This window comes from Indicator indicator, chromosome 1 (genome assembly GCF_027791375.1).
Source record: "Indicator indicator isolate 239-I01 chromosome 1, UM_Iind_1.1, whole genome shotgun sequence".
Taxonomy (NCBI): Eukaryota; Metazoa; Chordata; class Aves; order Piciformes; family Indicatoridae; genus Indicator; species Indicator indicator.
The window spans coordinates 71,425,244-71,439,802 of record NC_072010.1 but is presented as its reverse complement, the minus strand read 5'-3'; the positions used below and the strand labels follow the sequence as shown (position 1 = coordinate 71,439,802).

At 38.8% G+C, this 14,559-nt stretch overlaps 1 protein-coding gene across 8 annotated transcripts in view; it reads right to left on the bottom strand.

The window, feature by feature from the left end:
- INPP4A (inositol polyphosphate-4-phosphatase type I A) overlaps positions 1–13,283 on the bottom strand; it is a 43,916-nt gene extending 30,633 nt beyond the window's left edge. For all 8 annotated transcript variants that reach the window (XM_054386986.1, XM_054386946.1, XM_054386994.1 and 5 more), the window contains exons 1-10: positions 13,178–13,283; positions 12,306–12,350; positions 10,244–10,362; positions 10,012–10,128; positions 8,892–8,971; positions 7,189–7,300; positions 6,157–6,247; positions 5,344–5,491; positions 948–1,078; positions 704–808 (exon numbers count right to left, since the gene is read on the bottom strand). In XM_054386986.1, coding sequence (XP_054242961.1) covers positions 704–808; positions 948–1,078; positions 5,344–5,491; positions 6,157–6,247; positions 7,189–7,300; positions 8,892–8,971; positions 10,012–10,128; positions 10,244–10,362; positions 12,306–12,350; positions 13,178–13,283 — 1,054 coding nt within the window. The remainder of the gene's footprint in view (positions 1–703; positions 809–947; positions 1,079–5,343; positions 5,492–6,156; positions 6,248–7,188; positions 7,301–8,891; positions 8,972–10,011; positions 10,129–10,243; positions 10,363–12,305; positions 12,351–13,177) is intronic.
- Between the last annotated feature and the right edge of the window lie 1,276 nt (positions 13,284–14,559).

Sequence of the window (14,559 nt, the reverse complement as noted above, 5' to 3'; positions counted from 1 at the left end):
GCAAAACTTCATGTCAGTGTCTTGAAGGACATGGAAAACTGAACTGTTTGAGGCCCTGGAAACCCATCAAATACATGTGAGGTGAAAAGAACTGTGTTTGAATGCTGGTCCTCTGTTTCTTAATTTAGAAGACAGACAGTGAAAAAGAAGCCTTGAACTTTGGTCTTTACAATAAAGCTGCCATTACCAGAGTCCTTCACATGGATATGTGAGACAAGTGTGTGCCCATTCTTAGTGGAGATTACTGTTAAGAAAAGGGAAAATCTAGAGTATTTGTGAAGAAATAAACCTGATGTGAACAAACTGGTGCACTTTTGCACAACCATACATGATTGTTCCAGAGAAAATGCATGTAAGCTTAGCAATAAACTGCGGTCAGAACCTTTGCTATTCTTTGCTATTCTATTCAAAATAATTGGAAGGGACACACTAGCTTAGTCCAATATATTCCCTAGTACAAAGGCTGACTTATGTCACCTAGAGCACAGTTAACTCCAGAATCTCATTTTTTCACCTGCGGAATAGCAATAATTATGCTTACACCACTTGACAAGTGCTTCAAAAATGCCAGGTAGCACTAGTACTAGAGAGCAGTAATTTGTAGAAACCTGTCTATATGGTTGAGGATAGAAACTTAAAAAAAAAGAAGAATGGAGAGAAAAGTAACAGAATAAGGTGAAAAAAGAGAGATAGGACCAAATACCTGATCCTCCATCATCCTGGACTCTCATTCTCTGTATATGTAAATTTGTGGGAACAAATTCCAATTTTTTATCAGCTTTCAAGCTACTGGCTTTAAATGAAGGACCTGAGAAATGCAGAGAAAAGTAAGCATAAAGTAATCTAATAATAATATTTTTTAACTAAAACATTCTGGGTTCATAATTCCAGAGAAGCACTAACAATCACTGTTGAGAAGCATCAAGCTATCATAATAAAGCAATTACCTTTATACTGGTGCAGATCAGTTAGATTTTCCTGGTAAGTTAAAATAATTGTTTGGTACTGAGTAACTATTTGTCGACGAAGGCTTTCCCAACAAGGAGACAATTCTCCCAATTCTTCTAGCTCACAAACCCTAGGAAAAAAAAAATGGGGAGTGAGGAGTAGAGTGTTGGAAAGAAAGTGTTTGGTCTCTTTGTCCAAGACTGAGTATTACCTTTTATCAATGTAGCACCATCCTCAGCTGACACACTCTCAGTTTACTCTGGTCTAACCTACGTACCAGACTTACAATGCTTCCAAACATATATCCCAAAGCATACCTGTTGAGCTCTACTCCAACATCTGCAGGTTTCTCACAGGCAGAAAACACAGTGTTCTCCCTAGGAGCCTCAAATGTTGGTCAAAACCAAAGCTTCTCACCTGTCTGCAGAAGCTCTCAAACTACACGATGATTTATAAATCATGTGCACTGTCATCATCTCAGGTGACTTGGAACAATGAAGAACTTTTTAGGCTACTCCACAGAACCTTGGTGGCTCTCAAATTAAATCAGAACTGTGACAGAGTTGGGTGGGGGATTAACACCTATCTAACATTAGGTACAAGGAGTATCTGTACTGACTAGGTATCTACACAGCAGTTTTCAAAATCAGGCAGGGAGGGCCTAAGAAGAATAAGTAATTAATAAAGGTTTAGAGAAACAAAAATTGAGCCAACAAATCTCTAATCTGAGATTCAGGATTATTATTCGGCACTCAGGTTTCACTGTAAGTAGAATAAAGGATGACTGGATACTCCTAGAGATGAACAGGAAACCCCCTGACTTTCCCATTGCACTCTGGCTGCTAGGATTTCAGTCACACATGGCAACACGGTGCTACATATGGTTCGCCCATTGTTTAAAACTATTCAGTGTATTTCATGTCATACTTTTATTACTGTCTTGATTAAGACAGTATTCAGAGTAGAGGAAGAAAGGAAAAGGTAAACAAGCAAACACCACACAAAATTCAACAGCACATTGCCCCAGAAAATGTAGAACAATCATCTGTCAGAAGGATCCAGCAGTCTTTTTCTTGCAGTTCTCTTAGTGTCCCAAATCCATAGTATTTAGGATATTATCAAAATAAAGAAAATTTCCAAGAAAAACATCAATTTGCCAGTTGGCAAGTATAAATCATATTTATCAGTGACTTGGAAGAAGACACTTCCAGGTTCATCTCATAAACTGCTTCAGCAAAAGATGCTATTATGACTACTGTGTCAAACTAACTGCTCAAAACTAGTCATGCATATCAGCCCAGGTCTTCCTAAAGCAAATTCACATTTTAACACTTTTTAACTTCTTTGTCTCACAAGGCTAAGACAGCAGGGGATGTGCATACCATAATTAGGTAGTCAAAATATTCCTCCAGTTAGATGTTTCCTTTCAAAGAGAATCATAGAATGGCTTGAGATGGAAAAGACCTTAAAGATTATCTATTTTCAACCTGCTGCCATGGCCAGGGACACCTCCCACTAGACCAGGTTGCTCAGAGCCTCATCCAGCCTGTTCTTAAACACTTTCAGGGATGAGGAGTCCATGACTTATCTGGGCAACCTATTCCAGTGTCTCATCACCCTCATAATGAAGAATTTCTTCCTAATGTGTGACCTAAAACTATCCTGCTCTAGTTTAAAACCGTTGCCCCTTGTCCTATAACTATAGGCCCTTATAAATAGTCCCTCTCCAGCTATTCTGTAGGCCCTTTTCAGGTACTGGAAGACTGCTCTGAGGTCCCTCTGGAGCCTTCTCTTCTCCAGGCTGAACTACTCCATCTCTCTCAGCCTGTCTTTGTAGGAGAGGTGCTCCAGCCCTCTATTCATCTTTGTCACCCTGCTCTGGACCTGCTCCAGCAGGTATATATCCTGCCTGCGCTGAGGACTCCAGAGCTGGACACCATACTCCAGGTAAGGTCTCATCAGAGCAGAGTGGCAGAATCACCTCTCTAAACCTGCTGACCGTGCTTCTTTTGATGCAGCCATGGATATGGTTGGCCTTCTGGGCTGCAAGTGCACAAATATGGCTCACGTCAAGCTTCTCATCCACCACTGTCCCCAAGTCCTTTTCCACAGGACTGCACTTGATCGCATCCCTCAGTCTTATCAACCACACCAGTCAGCTTGGTATCATCAGCAAACTCATTGAGGGTGCACTTAATCTCACTGTCTATATCATTGAAGAAGAGATTGAACCTCTGGCTCAGAGCTTTATGTAATAGACAGTAGTTGTGATTATCCAAGGACATTCTCAAAAGTCATCAGGATGTTAATACAGAGGCAGCTGTGCTTGTGTGGCTGTCTGGAATTTATCTGGGCTGCAGCATGAAGAATGGAGAAAAAGAGCACTTGGCCAAATCTGAGGGATCCTTTGAATACGAAGTGTGATTGAGCATGTCATTGAGCAGGGAGAAGGGAGTCTTTTTTGCCAATTACATAAAACTTGTATTTACCTTTGAGTCACACAATTCAGAGCATAGAAAGTTGATTTAGCAATCACTTGGGCTGTCATTAACACATAACTGCATACAATATGTATCCATTGATGTCTACATGATTTTAGCAAGAGCCTCTGAACAATCACATTTCATGGCTAATTCCTTAAAGAAACTTCACTGCCCACAGGCCGTATCTTTATTCCCCACACTCACCCTAAATGCTCCTCCTACTATCTTCAAGTCCTTAAACTACATCCACCACAAATGGCAACTTTTTGAGTAAGCTTGCCAACTTTTTACATTATTATAGCTGTACCTCATAATGAATAGGTGCTTTAATTTGTACTGTGAAGAAAGCTGTAGAGAAACAAAGATCTAAAATAAACAATGAATAACCCATGTCAAAAGGCATAATAGTGTATCTTAAACCACCTCCATCAAGGCTGTAGCTGGACAGCTAGATGAGACACACCATACTCTCTCTAGCATCTGACTACTCTTTAGTGCATGTAACAAAAATCCAAAAATAACAGCAGCAAAAAAAACCCCAAAACTAAAAAAACAACCAACAACAACAACAAAAAACCCCTAAAAAAATTCAATGTGAACTTTGGAAATTCAAAATCACGTCATGCATTAGTTTCTCCATACATTACAAAGTCACTGCCATCTTCCCCTCAGAATCTATCCTTTTTGAAAATATGGAAATACCTGAAAATGATGCAGACTACTTCTGTCTGCCCACATAGATTAATAGTATCCCAAAGGAATTGAAATGTATTAATAGAGGATAATGAGCGCACTAGATAAATCTTTTAATTAAGATCAGGCTTAGTTAGATCAATAGGAATGGATTCAAACACAGCCCAAATAAAACCCAGTTCTCAAAAATACAGCTAAAATTCTTTTACCATGCCAGTCTTGACTTTTATAAAGAATAAACAAACCATTCTGTTTGCAAAACATGGACTACAAATGTAGGGAAGTAAAACTCATAAATATGTTGTTTGGAAGAGAGTTAATAGCTTCAAACTGAAGCAAGTGCAGAATAAATCCATGAAATGTTTAACAGGTTTCCTTCTCTCTGCCAACTCCTGTCACTTTATTTGTTCTTATTCTAGCTTGTTTTTCATTCAAAACTGCTCTTCTGACTCTCAAGGCCACTCACTGAGTGGATTCAGTGCTCCTGTCTTCTATCTTTGCGTTGCTTTCACAGTACAGAAGGCAATTGACTTTTTCAAAGTTCACCTTCAAAACGATTCAGATTTTTCTTCTCTGTCTGCTATTCTACTCACTCCACTCAGCTGGTTTCTATGTTGTCTTTGTTCCCTTCTCAAAATTCTCAGCAGCTGGAGTTATTACTCTTTCGTTTGTATTGTCTCATCTATCCAGACTTCCCCCTACCTAAGAAACATTGAGAGATGTTTTATTTTTAATTCAACTTCCTTTTTCTCTTGATAATAAAACCAAACTGAGTTTAAAAAACAAAGTGCATTGACATATATAAAGTTTGCGTATACACACACACACACACATATACACATACACACATCCATATACATATATATATATAATGCTGGTCCTAATACAGTCACATGGGTAGGGAACATTCTGTGCCCTTAAGACTTTTGTGAGAGGAATAGCTAACCACTAAGTGCAGCTAACTGCAGTATGATCCTAAGTGTTCGTTATGCTAACAATTCTCTCCCATCAGCACCTCTGTTCACACCACCATACACTCAAGGCCAAACTCTACACTCTGGTATAGCATCTTACTCACTGTAACGGCACAGTCAGCAACTTGCTGCTTTTATTATTCTTTCTTCAGTGCCTCTTCTGCAGATACATTTCCTTGGTAACTCAGTAACAGCCCCAGCTATCACTGCTGTATTCCTGCACATGTAAACCAAACCAAACTCACCTTGCTGCATCTTCCTCTAGAAGAAGCTTCACAAATTGCCTAGGAATGTGCAGTGACAGGATGCTCTCAGCCATCTGCTCCAAGATTCTCAGGTGGTTTCCATCAGTGGTTGGGAAACGATACATTCGGCAAATGGCACCACCAAACACTAAAGAATTAAAAACATGTTATTTAAGCATAGGGTATGAGTTAGAAGTGTACAAAGACTCTCCTTTTTTAAAGTAAATGGCTTCAATTCACTAACATGCTGCAAAACACTGCTGTACAGATCTGGTTTAACGAGGCATCAATCTAGCTTTTCCAAGTATGGTCATTCTTCAATGACCATTCTTACAGTACTTGCAGGAAAAGCCTCCAAATGCTGTAAAACTCTGGTAAGGAAATGAGATACATATTCAACTTTAGAAACATTTATTTTTTTACCTTTTCCTTTTTTTTTTATTGTACTGTGCATTTTTCTCTTGTGAAATCATTTGATGAAAAACTAAACTTTAAGAATTTTTTTACTTCTTAAAGCAACTGCTTTCCTTTATCCCTCCCCTCCACTCACAATGATTGCTTATGAATATACCAGCAAACTGCATGGAAAATTTTATACTACAGTCAACTTCATGACAGAAGTTTGCTTCTGCTGTTTGCACTATACAAAATAGTGCAGATTATAAAATAATTTATTATTTCCTCAAAGGACTGCACAACAGTTCCTATTCAAATGAAACATTTGCTTACATACCTTGGGGCCACAGGCAGGGAGCAAGAAATTAGCTTTTACTGAAACCTTAAGCTTATTTGTTACAGCACACAGCAGCTTACCAGATTTCAGTAGTGCATCTTTCCGTAATGAAGCATATTTCGATCTCATTCCTAAGGATTCCGTTAAACTTTCATCAACTGGCAACACAGTCTAAACAAAACCAAAACCCAGAATAAAACCTCAGTAATGACCCCACTATACAGTCTTGAAAGGAATATTCACTACAACACCCAAGTAAATATTTCAAATGTGTTTACTGTGGACAAAAATACTGCAGAGTAAAATAATAAACCCATTTCAAAACTCCAATCTAAGCATTCGTATTTACTTCTATTGCACAGTTGAAACTGCTGTAAAACTTTTCATCCAGCCCTTCAACTACTTTATGGTAGCACAGATCCAAACTTCCTAAAGGTACCACACCAATATATAGCAGGTACAAGTCTGGCCAGATACAAAGTGACCCTAATCCACATTGTGATGGCAATACATAGATAAAAGTGCAATTATCACTGTGATACTCAGAACACAAGGTTTACAGAATTAAGCATATGTCTAGGCTGATAAAGCACTATAAATATGTGGTCCCATCAAACATTTGCGGATCAGAAAAGAAAACAAAAGTTCAGTATTCAAGTAACATGTTTAGTTTTACTAAAAATCTTCTAAGTTATCTGTGAGAAGTCTGTAAATTTCCTGAGCATCCCCATTACAGATTTGCTTAATGCCACTCCATTCACAATATGAACTGGAATACCATATCTCTGTGAAACTGCCTTTCAAGTGCACCAAGCACACCAACATACAGTACTGCGAGTCTATTCTGTTGAAATCACAAGCACTGAAAGGTAAAGCTTAATCCCTGTGAAGTAAAATTTTCCTCGAGACGTTTTACCCCAAACATGAGCACCAAGAGCTCTGCAAAATGCAAAACCTCTTCATCACAATTAGGCCATTCTTTACCGTATTTTGAAATGTAATGCACTACTAAATATTGAGATGGAAAGTTGACTGCAGTCATCAAGCTGGCTTATTTCAATGCTAACAACAAATCTGCATTTTTCTGAATTTGATGCAATGCTCATACTCACTCTTCCATTAATTGTATCAGGTGACCTTGTCACTGGAGGCCTTTCATCAGTTTTCTCCTCCATTTGCCATCCAATAACTGTAATGTTACCTACACGATCGCTTTCAGCCGACCTGCAACAAACACTCTGCGTTGAGATTTTTTTGGAGGTGGACCTGTTTACCAACAAGGGAACACTTATAAAAGGCTACTAATCTTTACATTTAATGAACATTTTAAATAGGAAGCTTTTCAAATTAGGTATCTTTTAAATGAGGTATTCCTACAGGAAGCTGCTTGCCTTATCCTACAGAGATATTGTAGAGATCTCCTGATTGAAGCTAACCTAAAATCATGCATCTGTTTCAATACCTCAGTAAAACCAGAAAGAGTTCATATTCTACAATTAGCCTGTTGCAGGCAGAAGTAGCTTAAATTACAAACATTGGCAGGGAACAGGTAGATGGATGTGTGTGTGTATATGCGTGCACCTGCTTGAGGGAATGTATGAAACCGAAGTTTTTAATTTTCAGTCAGAAGCCTACTACCTGCTACTGGTAGCTGAAACTGCTCCACTTGCATCTGGTAAATTTTGATAACGTGAACTAAGCAGAAGTAGCACATCCCAAATTTTCCACTTAATAGAGAAGTCTGTTAAGGTCACCATTTAGGAGATTGATCAGATGTTGTGCAGATAGTCTATTTAGCTTGGGAAAACTGGGGGTATGACATTCCAAGAAAGAAAAGCTGATTCTAAAAAACAGAAGTGGTCTAAGAAAAAAGTGGTGAAGATTCTCAATGGAGGAAAGATTCCCCAAGATAGAGGAAGATCCTGGAGATCAGGGAATTCCATGGAAACAAATGAGAGAGATCCCAAGGGACCTGGCCACTATCAGTTGAGACAGGTCACTAACAGCTGAGGTGCTGCACAGCACAAACTGACACAACTTTCTGTCCTGCCTTCCCAGACCAGCAGCCATCTGTCTGCCATATAAACACAGTTGAGAGGGGAGTGAGTTCTGATCTTGCTGTTTTCTAAATATACACCAGTACCCAGATCTACCATAGCTGTAACTGATTATGTCTCACCCATGACAAACAGTAATTTTGGCAGAGACTTCATATTATTACTTAAAGAGAGTTGTATTTTAAGATTGATGTGTACATGTAAAAATACGCACAAAGGGTCTACAAAAAAAAGGTTTAAGCTTCCAAATCATGCAGCATGTTTATCAATGTCACTCAGCATCCACTACATACATCTAAGGGCTGACGTGACAATGGCAAGACATGCATGTATTAACAGATTTTGATAAGCAGAATATACTTGATGTCAAAACAAGAGAGTTTAATAAAATCCATTTTCGATTTAGTCATGAAAGAATAAACCTAACACAATAACCATGTTTAACACACAACCGTGAAACTCCTGTCATCACATTCCTCTTCTTTTTCGTCTTACTCAAAGCACCCTCATCTTCACACCTATGATAAATTTGACAATTTTACCCACTATCGATGTCATACTTTTGGTGCCTTTTCTGAATCATTTCTCTCATCTGCTCCTCCCTGTTAAATTATGATCAAGGTACTCCAAACAGCTAAGATAATCCTCTGTTTCAATGGGTATCATTCTCCCCATCACAGGCTCTACATGTCAGCACAGTTAAATAATCATGCTTTCAAGAATTTAAGAATTCCTAAATTGAAGAGAATATTACAAACCTTAGTGTTAAGTGCAACCTGTGATGCCTGTCCTGAAGAAGCTCTTTTACAGTGAACGTTCCAGAACCCAACAAATACATCTGAAAGAAGATGAGTACCAGAACTGTAATTATTTACCTCTACAATGAACAAAGGCTTTATCCACAGCACTGAATACCAAAAGACAATTATAATCAACCAAAGCCTGAGGAAAAAAAGAAATTATTACATAGGCCATATGTAACTGATTAAAACCCTTTAAAATTTAATACATTTGGTAATTATAAAATCTGCTAGAAGACAATAAGCTTTTTAAATTTTTTTCTCTAGAACTTGAGTGGAAGTACCTCATTATGCACAAGCTTAGGAACAGCAACACAGGAACACTGAAAGCTGTGACTGTACAGGGTCCAGACTGACTAGGTCAACACTTCACAGTCCCTTCCAGACCCAAACTTGGTTCCTCCTGAAGAACTTACATCCTTGAGAAGTTCTTCTTTTTCTCCCAGAACCTCCTTATGGAACACTGTACAGAGAGAGACAGCCCTGCTGCCCCTGAGGAAGCCACAGAAAAGCAGACACATGGGGTCTGAAACAGCATTCTGGGCAACAGTCTCAGAATAAACAGCCTGAGTTGCCCATATATCTAAGTAGTTTCACAGGAGGGCTGGCACTTAAACTTGATTCTGCAAGGGGACAAATCTCACCCCTGCACAAAATCATTAAGGTGTCAATGTAGGGCAATGTCTGGAATTTAGTAGCTCTGTTCAAAAGGTCTATTTAATTACGGGCCAAATATTCTTGGCACAGGTTAGAGGTCTCAGTTAGGAACGCTGGATGTCGTTCATTATCTAGTTCAGTAAAGCAGACCACAACTTAACAGAACAAGTGACAAAACCTCTTCATTTGAATCAATGGTTCCCAGACTTGTGGCAGATAAGCTTTATTTGAGGAAAATGGCAATGCTCCCCACTCTGCCAAGTCCATCTCACAGCATTTGTCTCTCCTTCTACTACCCATTTTGCTTCTCTAGGATCAATGCTTTTGCTTTCTTCCACAAAAGTTACTTGTTCTATCTCCTTGCCTCTCATTCCCTTGCTCCACACTGACTGGCTACATAAGAGAATAAAAAAAAACTTACTGTTCCCTGAGATCTGTCTTTGACGTCATACACAGAGAGTTTGATTTGTGTCATTTGATTGATAAGAGAGTCTTGGAAAAAGGCAATGCTGCTTAGAAAGATAGGATTACTTGTTCCCTGTAATTGTAAATGAAAAAGGTAAAAATTAATGCAAGGTGATATATGTTAGGAAGAAATATTTCCTGTAACAGCTTCGATTTTAAATTGAATCTAGAAGTACTTCACCACTTACCTCAATAATTTCTGTCTGTGCATGCTTTGTCCAGAATGCCTGAGGAGGTGTAGTTACACTCACTGCTACAAAACTATTTGGTTTTCTATCTAGCGATGGAGTTAGCAGCTCACTGCAAGCTGTAGGTATGCAACAGATAAATGAATTTAAATTCAGGATCTTTTTCATATTGCTGTAAGACTCTACATTTTTATAAAAGCATATTATATACCCAGAACAATGAAGCCAAGAAGGGCCTAATGTTCATTCTACCATCACATCACAAAGGCAGACATCACTCATCTTAGAGTGTCCAAACAGTCAACATGCAACCAGATCAGTATGGCTCCAAGCTGCAGAGCTGGAATTTCAGCTGTTCTCTTCTAATATCTGCCTATCCAGCGCCCTGAGGTACAGGTCATTAGAACAGTGCGCATGCAAAAGTCTTCCTCTAGGATTCTCATAAGTGTGGCTGCATTTGATCTGAAGTCATGCTCCATTAAGCCCATTCCCAAATATCATTTTGCCATGGACAACCAAAACCAAGTGCTCAAACACTGATCAGTGAGTTTAACTGTTGGAAATGGACTTGGTGAGTAGGAAGCAACTATCAAAAAATTTCAATGAATGACTCTACACAATTACATTAAACACCAGAGCCAAATTCTAGCTAGATAGATTCATATATCTACAGTACAATCTGATTCTGCTTCAGCTAGACAGGGAAAAGTTAATTCTGGAATCTACATAGTTAAGTAAAATGTTTAAATGTACACTGAACAGCTTCGCAATTCTAGATATTTTGTCTGAAAATATTCAAAATACCTTATTCATCTCTAAGACGTTCTTGTTCAGATTATTCATAACAGATCTAAGAAAACATTCTGATTTTTCACTTCAGACATACAGTTAAAAGCATAACCTTCCAAACATCAATGTAACATTAAGCCACGAAAACAATGCTGCAATTGAAATTCCATGAAGAAAATTCAGTTAAAGCATAAGGTTCTTGTCCAAATTTAACCATCTCACAGAATCACAGAATCAATAAGGTTGGAAAAGACCTCAAGGATCATCAAGTCCAACCTGTCACCCAAGACCTCATGACTATCTAAACCATGTCACCAAGTGCCACGTCAAATCCCCTCTTGAACACCTCCAGGGATGGTGAGTCCATCACCTCCCTGGGCAGCCAATTCCAACAGCTAACAACTCTCTCCATGAAGAACTTTCTCCTCACCTCGAGCCTAAACTTCCCCTGGCGCAGCTTGAGACTGTGTCCTCTTGTTCTGCTGCTGGTTGCCTGGGAGAAGAGACCAACCCCCTCCTGGCTACAACCTCCCTTCAGGTAGCTGTAGACAGCAATGAGGTCACCCCTGAGCCTCCTCTTCTCCAGGCTAAACAACCCCAGCTCCTTCAGCCTCTCCTCATAGGGTTTGTGTTCGAGGCCTCTCACCAGCCTCGTTGTCCTTCTCCAGACACATTCAAGTATCTCAATGTCCTTCTTAAATTGAGGAGCCCAGAACTGGACACAGTTCTCGAGGTGCAGCCTAACCGGTGCTGAGCACAGGAGCACAATGACTTCCCTGTTCCTGCTGGCCACACTATTCTTGATGCAGCCCAGGATGCCATTAGCCTTCTTGGCCACAAATCACATTATCACTTGACAGGAAAGACCACAAGAAAGAAGGTATATGTAATAGTCGGTAAGTCTTAGAAAATATTCTGTCCTGAAACATTTCCAGCATGTCGTCATTTTGCTTGAAGACCTGACCTGCTGATACGCTGAGACTGAAGACAGTTTCACTGTACGTTCACATAAACAAAATAAGCATTTGAAAATAGCATTCATATAAAAAAAAAAGAGATGTTTTAATTACAGACTTTTTAAAACATCACAAAATCAAACTGCTGGCTGCTTATCAAAAGATAAGCAGGCAGTAAAAACTGTACCTGCATCTCCATAAAAATCAAAGCAAGGTTTCAATCTTTACCATACGAAAGGCACCTCAACAAATAAAAAACTGCATAAATATTCAGCAGCCCATATCATGAAAATCAGCATAAAAATCAGTAAGCCTACCTAAACTGAACTCTAAAATCGGCTCATCTGGATCCTGAATGTTTCCTGTAAATCAGAAAAATTAACACAAGATTAGCCAAACATTGCTGTCATGTGAATCCTTTCCTGAAGTTGCAGTCATACAGAAAATTATTTAAGTTTTACAGAAAAAAATTAACATTCTTAACTCAATTAGTCATGGTATTTAAAATATTATTAGCTAATCATATTGATACCCAAAAATTATTTGCAAAACCTGAGATGATCTCATTTCATAAAACATGTTAAAAATATGGAAAACTATGCAATGTTATATGGAATATGGGAACATAAAACGACCAATCTCAGTAGCAAACACCAAGATTAAAGCCACTTAGTGCGTCAGCCACTATTAACTCAAAATTATTAAATCAGATACATCTCCTTGGTGATCAGTGAACAGAGAGAAGTTTAAAACTACCCATCTTCCTCACTAATCAGAGAAAGCCTCTGGAGGTTGCAGTCCTAATTTAGTCACCATAAAAGGTGAGGCAGATAATTCTCAGATTCCTGAACTCTCTTGAAAATTTTATACAATGTCAAACAAGGGGGTTACCAAGACTATTCCGAGACCTTGACATTCTTTTTTTTTTGTTTTCTCTCCCTATTATTTTTTACTGATACATAACTGCACAAAATCTAGTTTTATTAATTTCTTTCTTTCTCTCTCCATTTTTTATGTTTTGTTTATTTAAAAAAATACTGTAAGTTTGAGACTTTTACATTTTTTTAGTGCAATTCCTCAATGTCATTCCCTCCAGATAAGCAGGAACATTTAAATCTTCTATCAATTGAAAGAAAAAAACAACCCAACAATGGTGCAACAGAGCAATACCTGACATGAAGGTACATACCCGTTAGAGAAAGGCCTAGCATGTCAGAGGTGACATCAATGGTGGAGGCCCGTTGCACAGTGCGGGATTTTGCACCATGGCGGGGACTGTGTTCTCTTGCTGTCATTTTGTCATGAAGAACCCTTCTTTTCTTGCTGCTTGGCTTTAATGATGGTTGTCTTGCAGAGTAGCAGAGTGCAGCAGGTTGTCTCCAATTGTTATTCCTCTAACATCACCACACTAAGCAATCAAGAGAGTGAAAACATATTCACCAAAATTTTAGGCCTCTATCAGCTCCTGTTCTTTTGAACTGCAGCAAACCTACTGCCAGAAAATTGCCTTGGGTCATTCAAATAAAGCACAGATAACTCAATTTGCATGAATCTTACATCTGTAGCATTTTAGTGGAAATTTTTGAAGCCTGTACCACATGCAAGAAAAGCTCTTCTGTCAGAGAATGGGAGTTGAGATTCGTTAACGAACAAGCTGCTCTTTTCCTTTGTCTAAGTTATTAAACCATCCTTCATGAAGTTTCCTGGTTTTCATAACCCCTGGGGAGCACAATAAATTTGTCAGATGGGGGCTCTGGCTGCAGAGGTAGGACAAGGGATAAGGACAAAGGGACAATGGGTCGGCAGAACAAAAGGGCAAGAAATGTTAGTGTCAGCAGCCGTGTCATTCCAGGCTCTACTGCCATGAAAAAGGGATATTGAAAACTATAAATAAAACCTACTGAGTCAGAGGGACACAGAAATTTTGGGGTGGTAATGGAAAGAAAAAGCCAAAGGGGATGCCTGCTGATGTGGCGCATGGCTGTGTCTTTTGCTTTTCCTTCACCCTGCATAATATTGGTCTACAGATACCTATGACAATTCCCCTCACAATGCCTATAAAGTGAAATGTTACAGGAGCAAAGAAACACATGGCCTATAGAAAACTTGGTTACATAGGTAAATGTAGTGCTTCTGGTTTGACTGATAAATTCGAATGTTCCTTCCATCAGGCACATTAGGACTGTAGTTATGGAACTTTTGTATTCATTTCATACTATTATGACAAACTCCATTCTTTTAGGAAGTGAGATCAGAAGCAAAGCCTGGTAAACCTGAAAGGCAGTAACGCAATGAGTAATGCTTTCACAGGAACTTCTCATTCGTTTTACAAAACACTTAAACCATACTACATAATTGGGAGCATATTTTTTTCCTTTTAGGTTGATGGACCTAAGATGCATTCTAATTAAGTAAAGTATTTAGCTTTTACTTGTTTTAAATAGGCATTTTGAAACTGTGTGAAGGCTGTCTAATTTAAGTCTCTGGATTTAACTAGTCAGCATCTCCCTCTGCAGGATTTCAAAAGAATCTCCCTCTCTCCACAAGGAACTCTAGCATCTTAACTAGCAA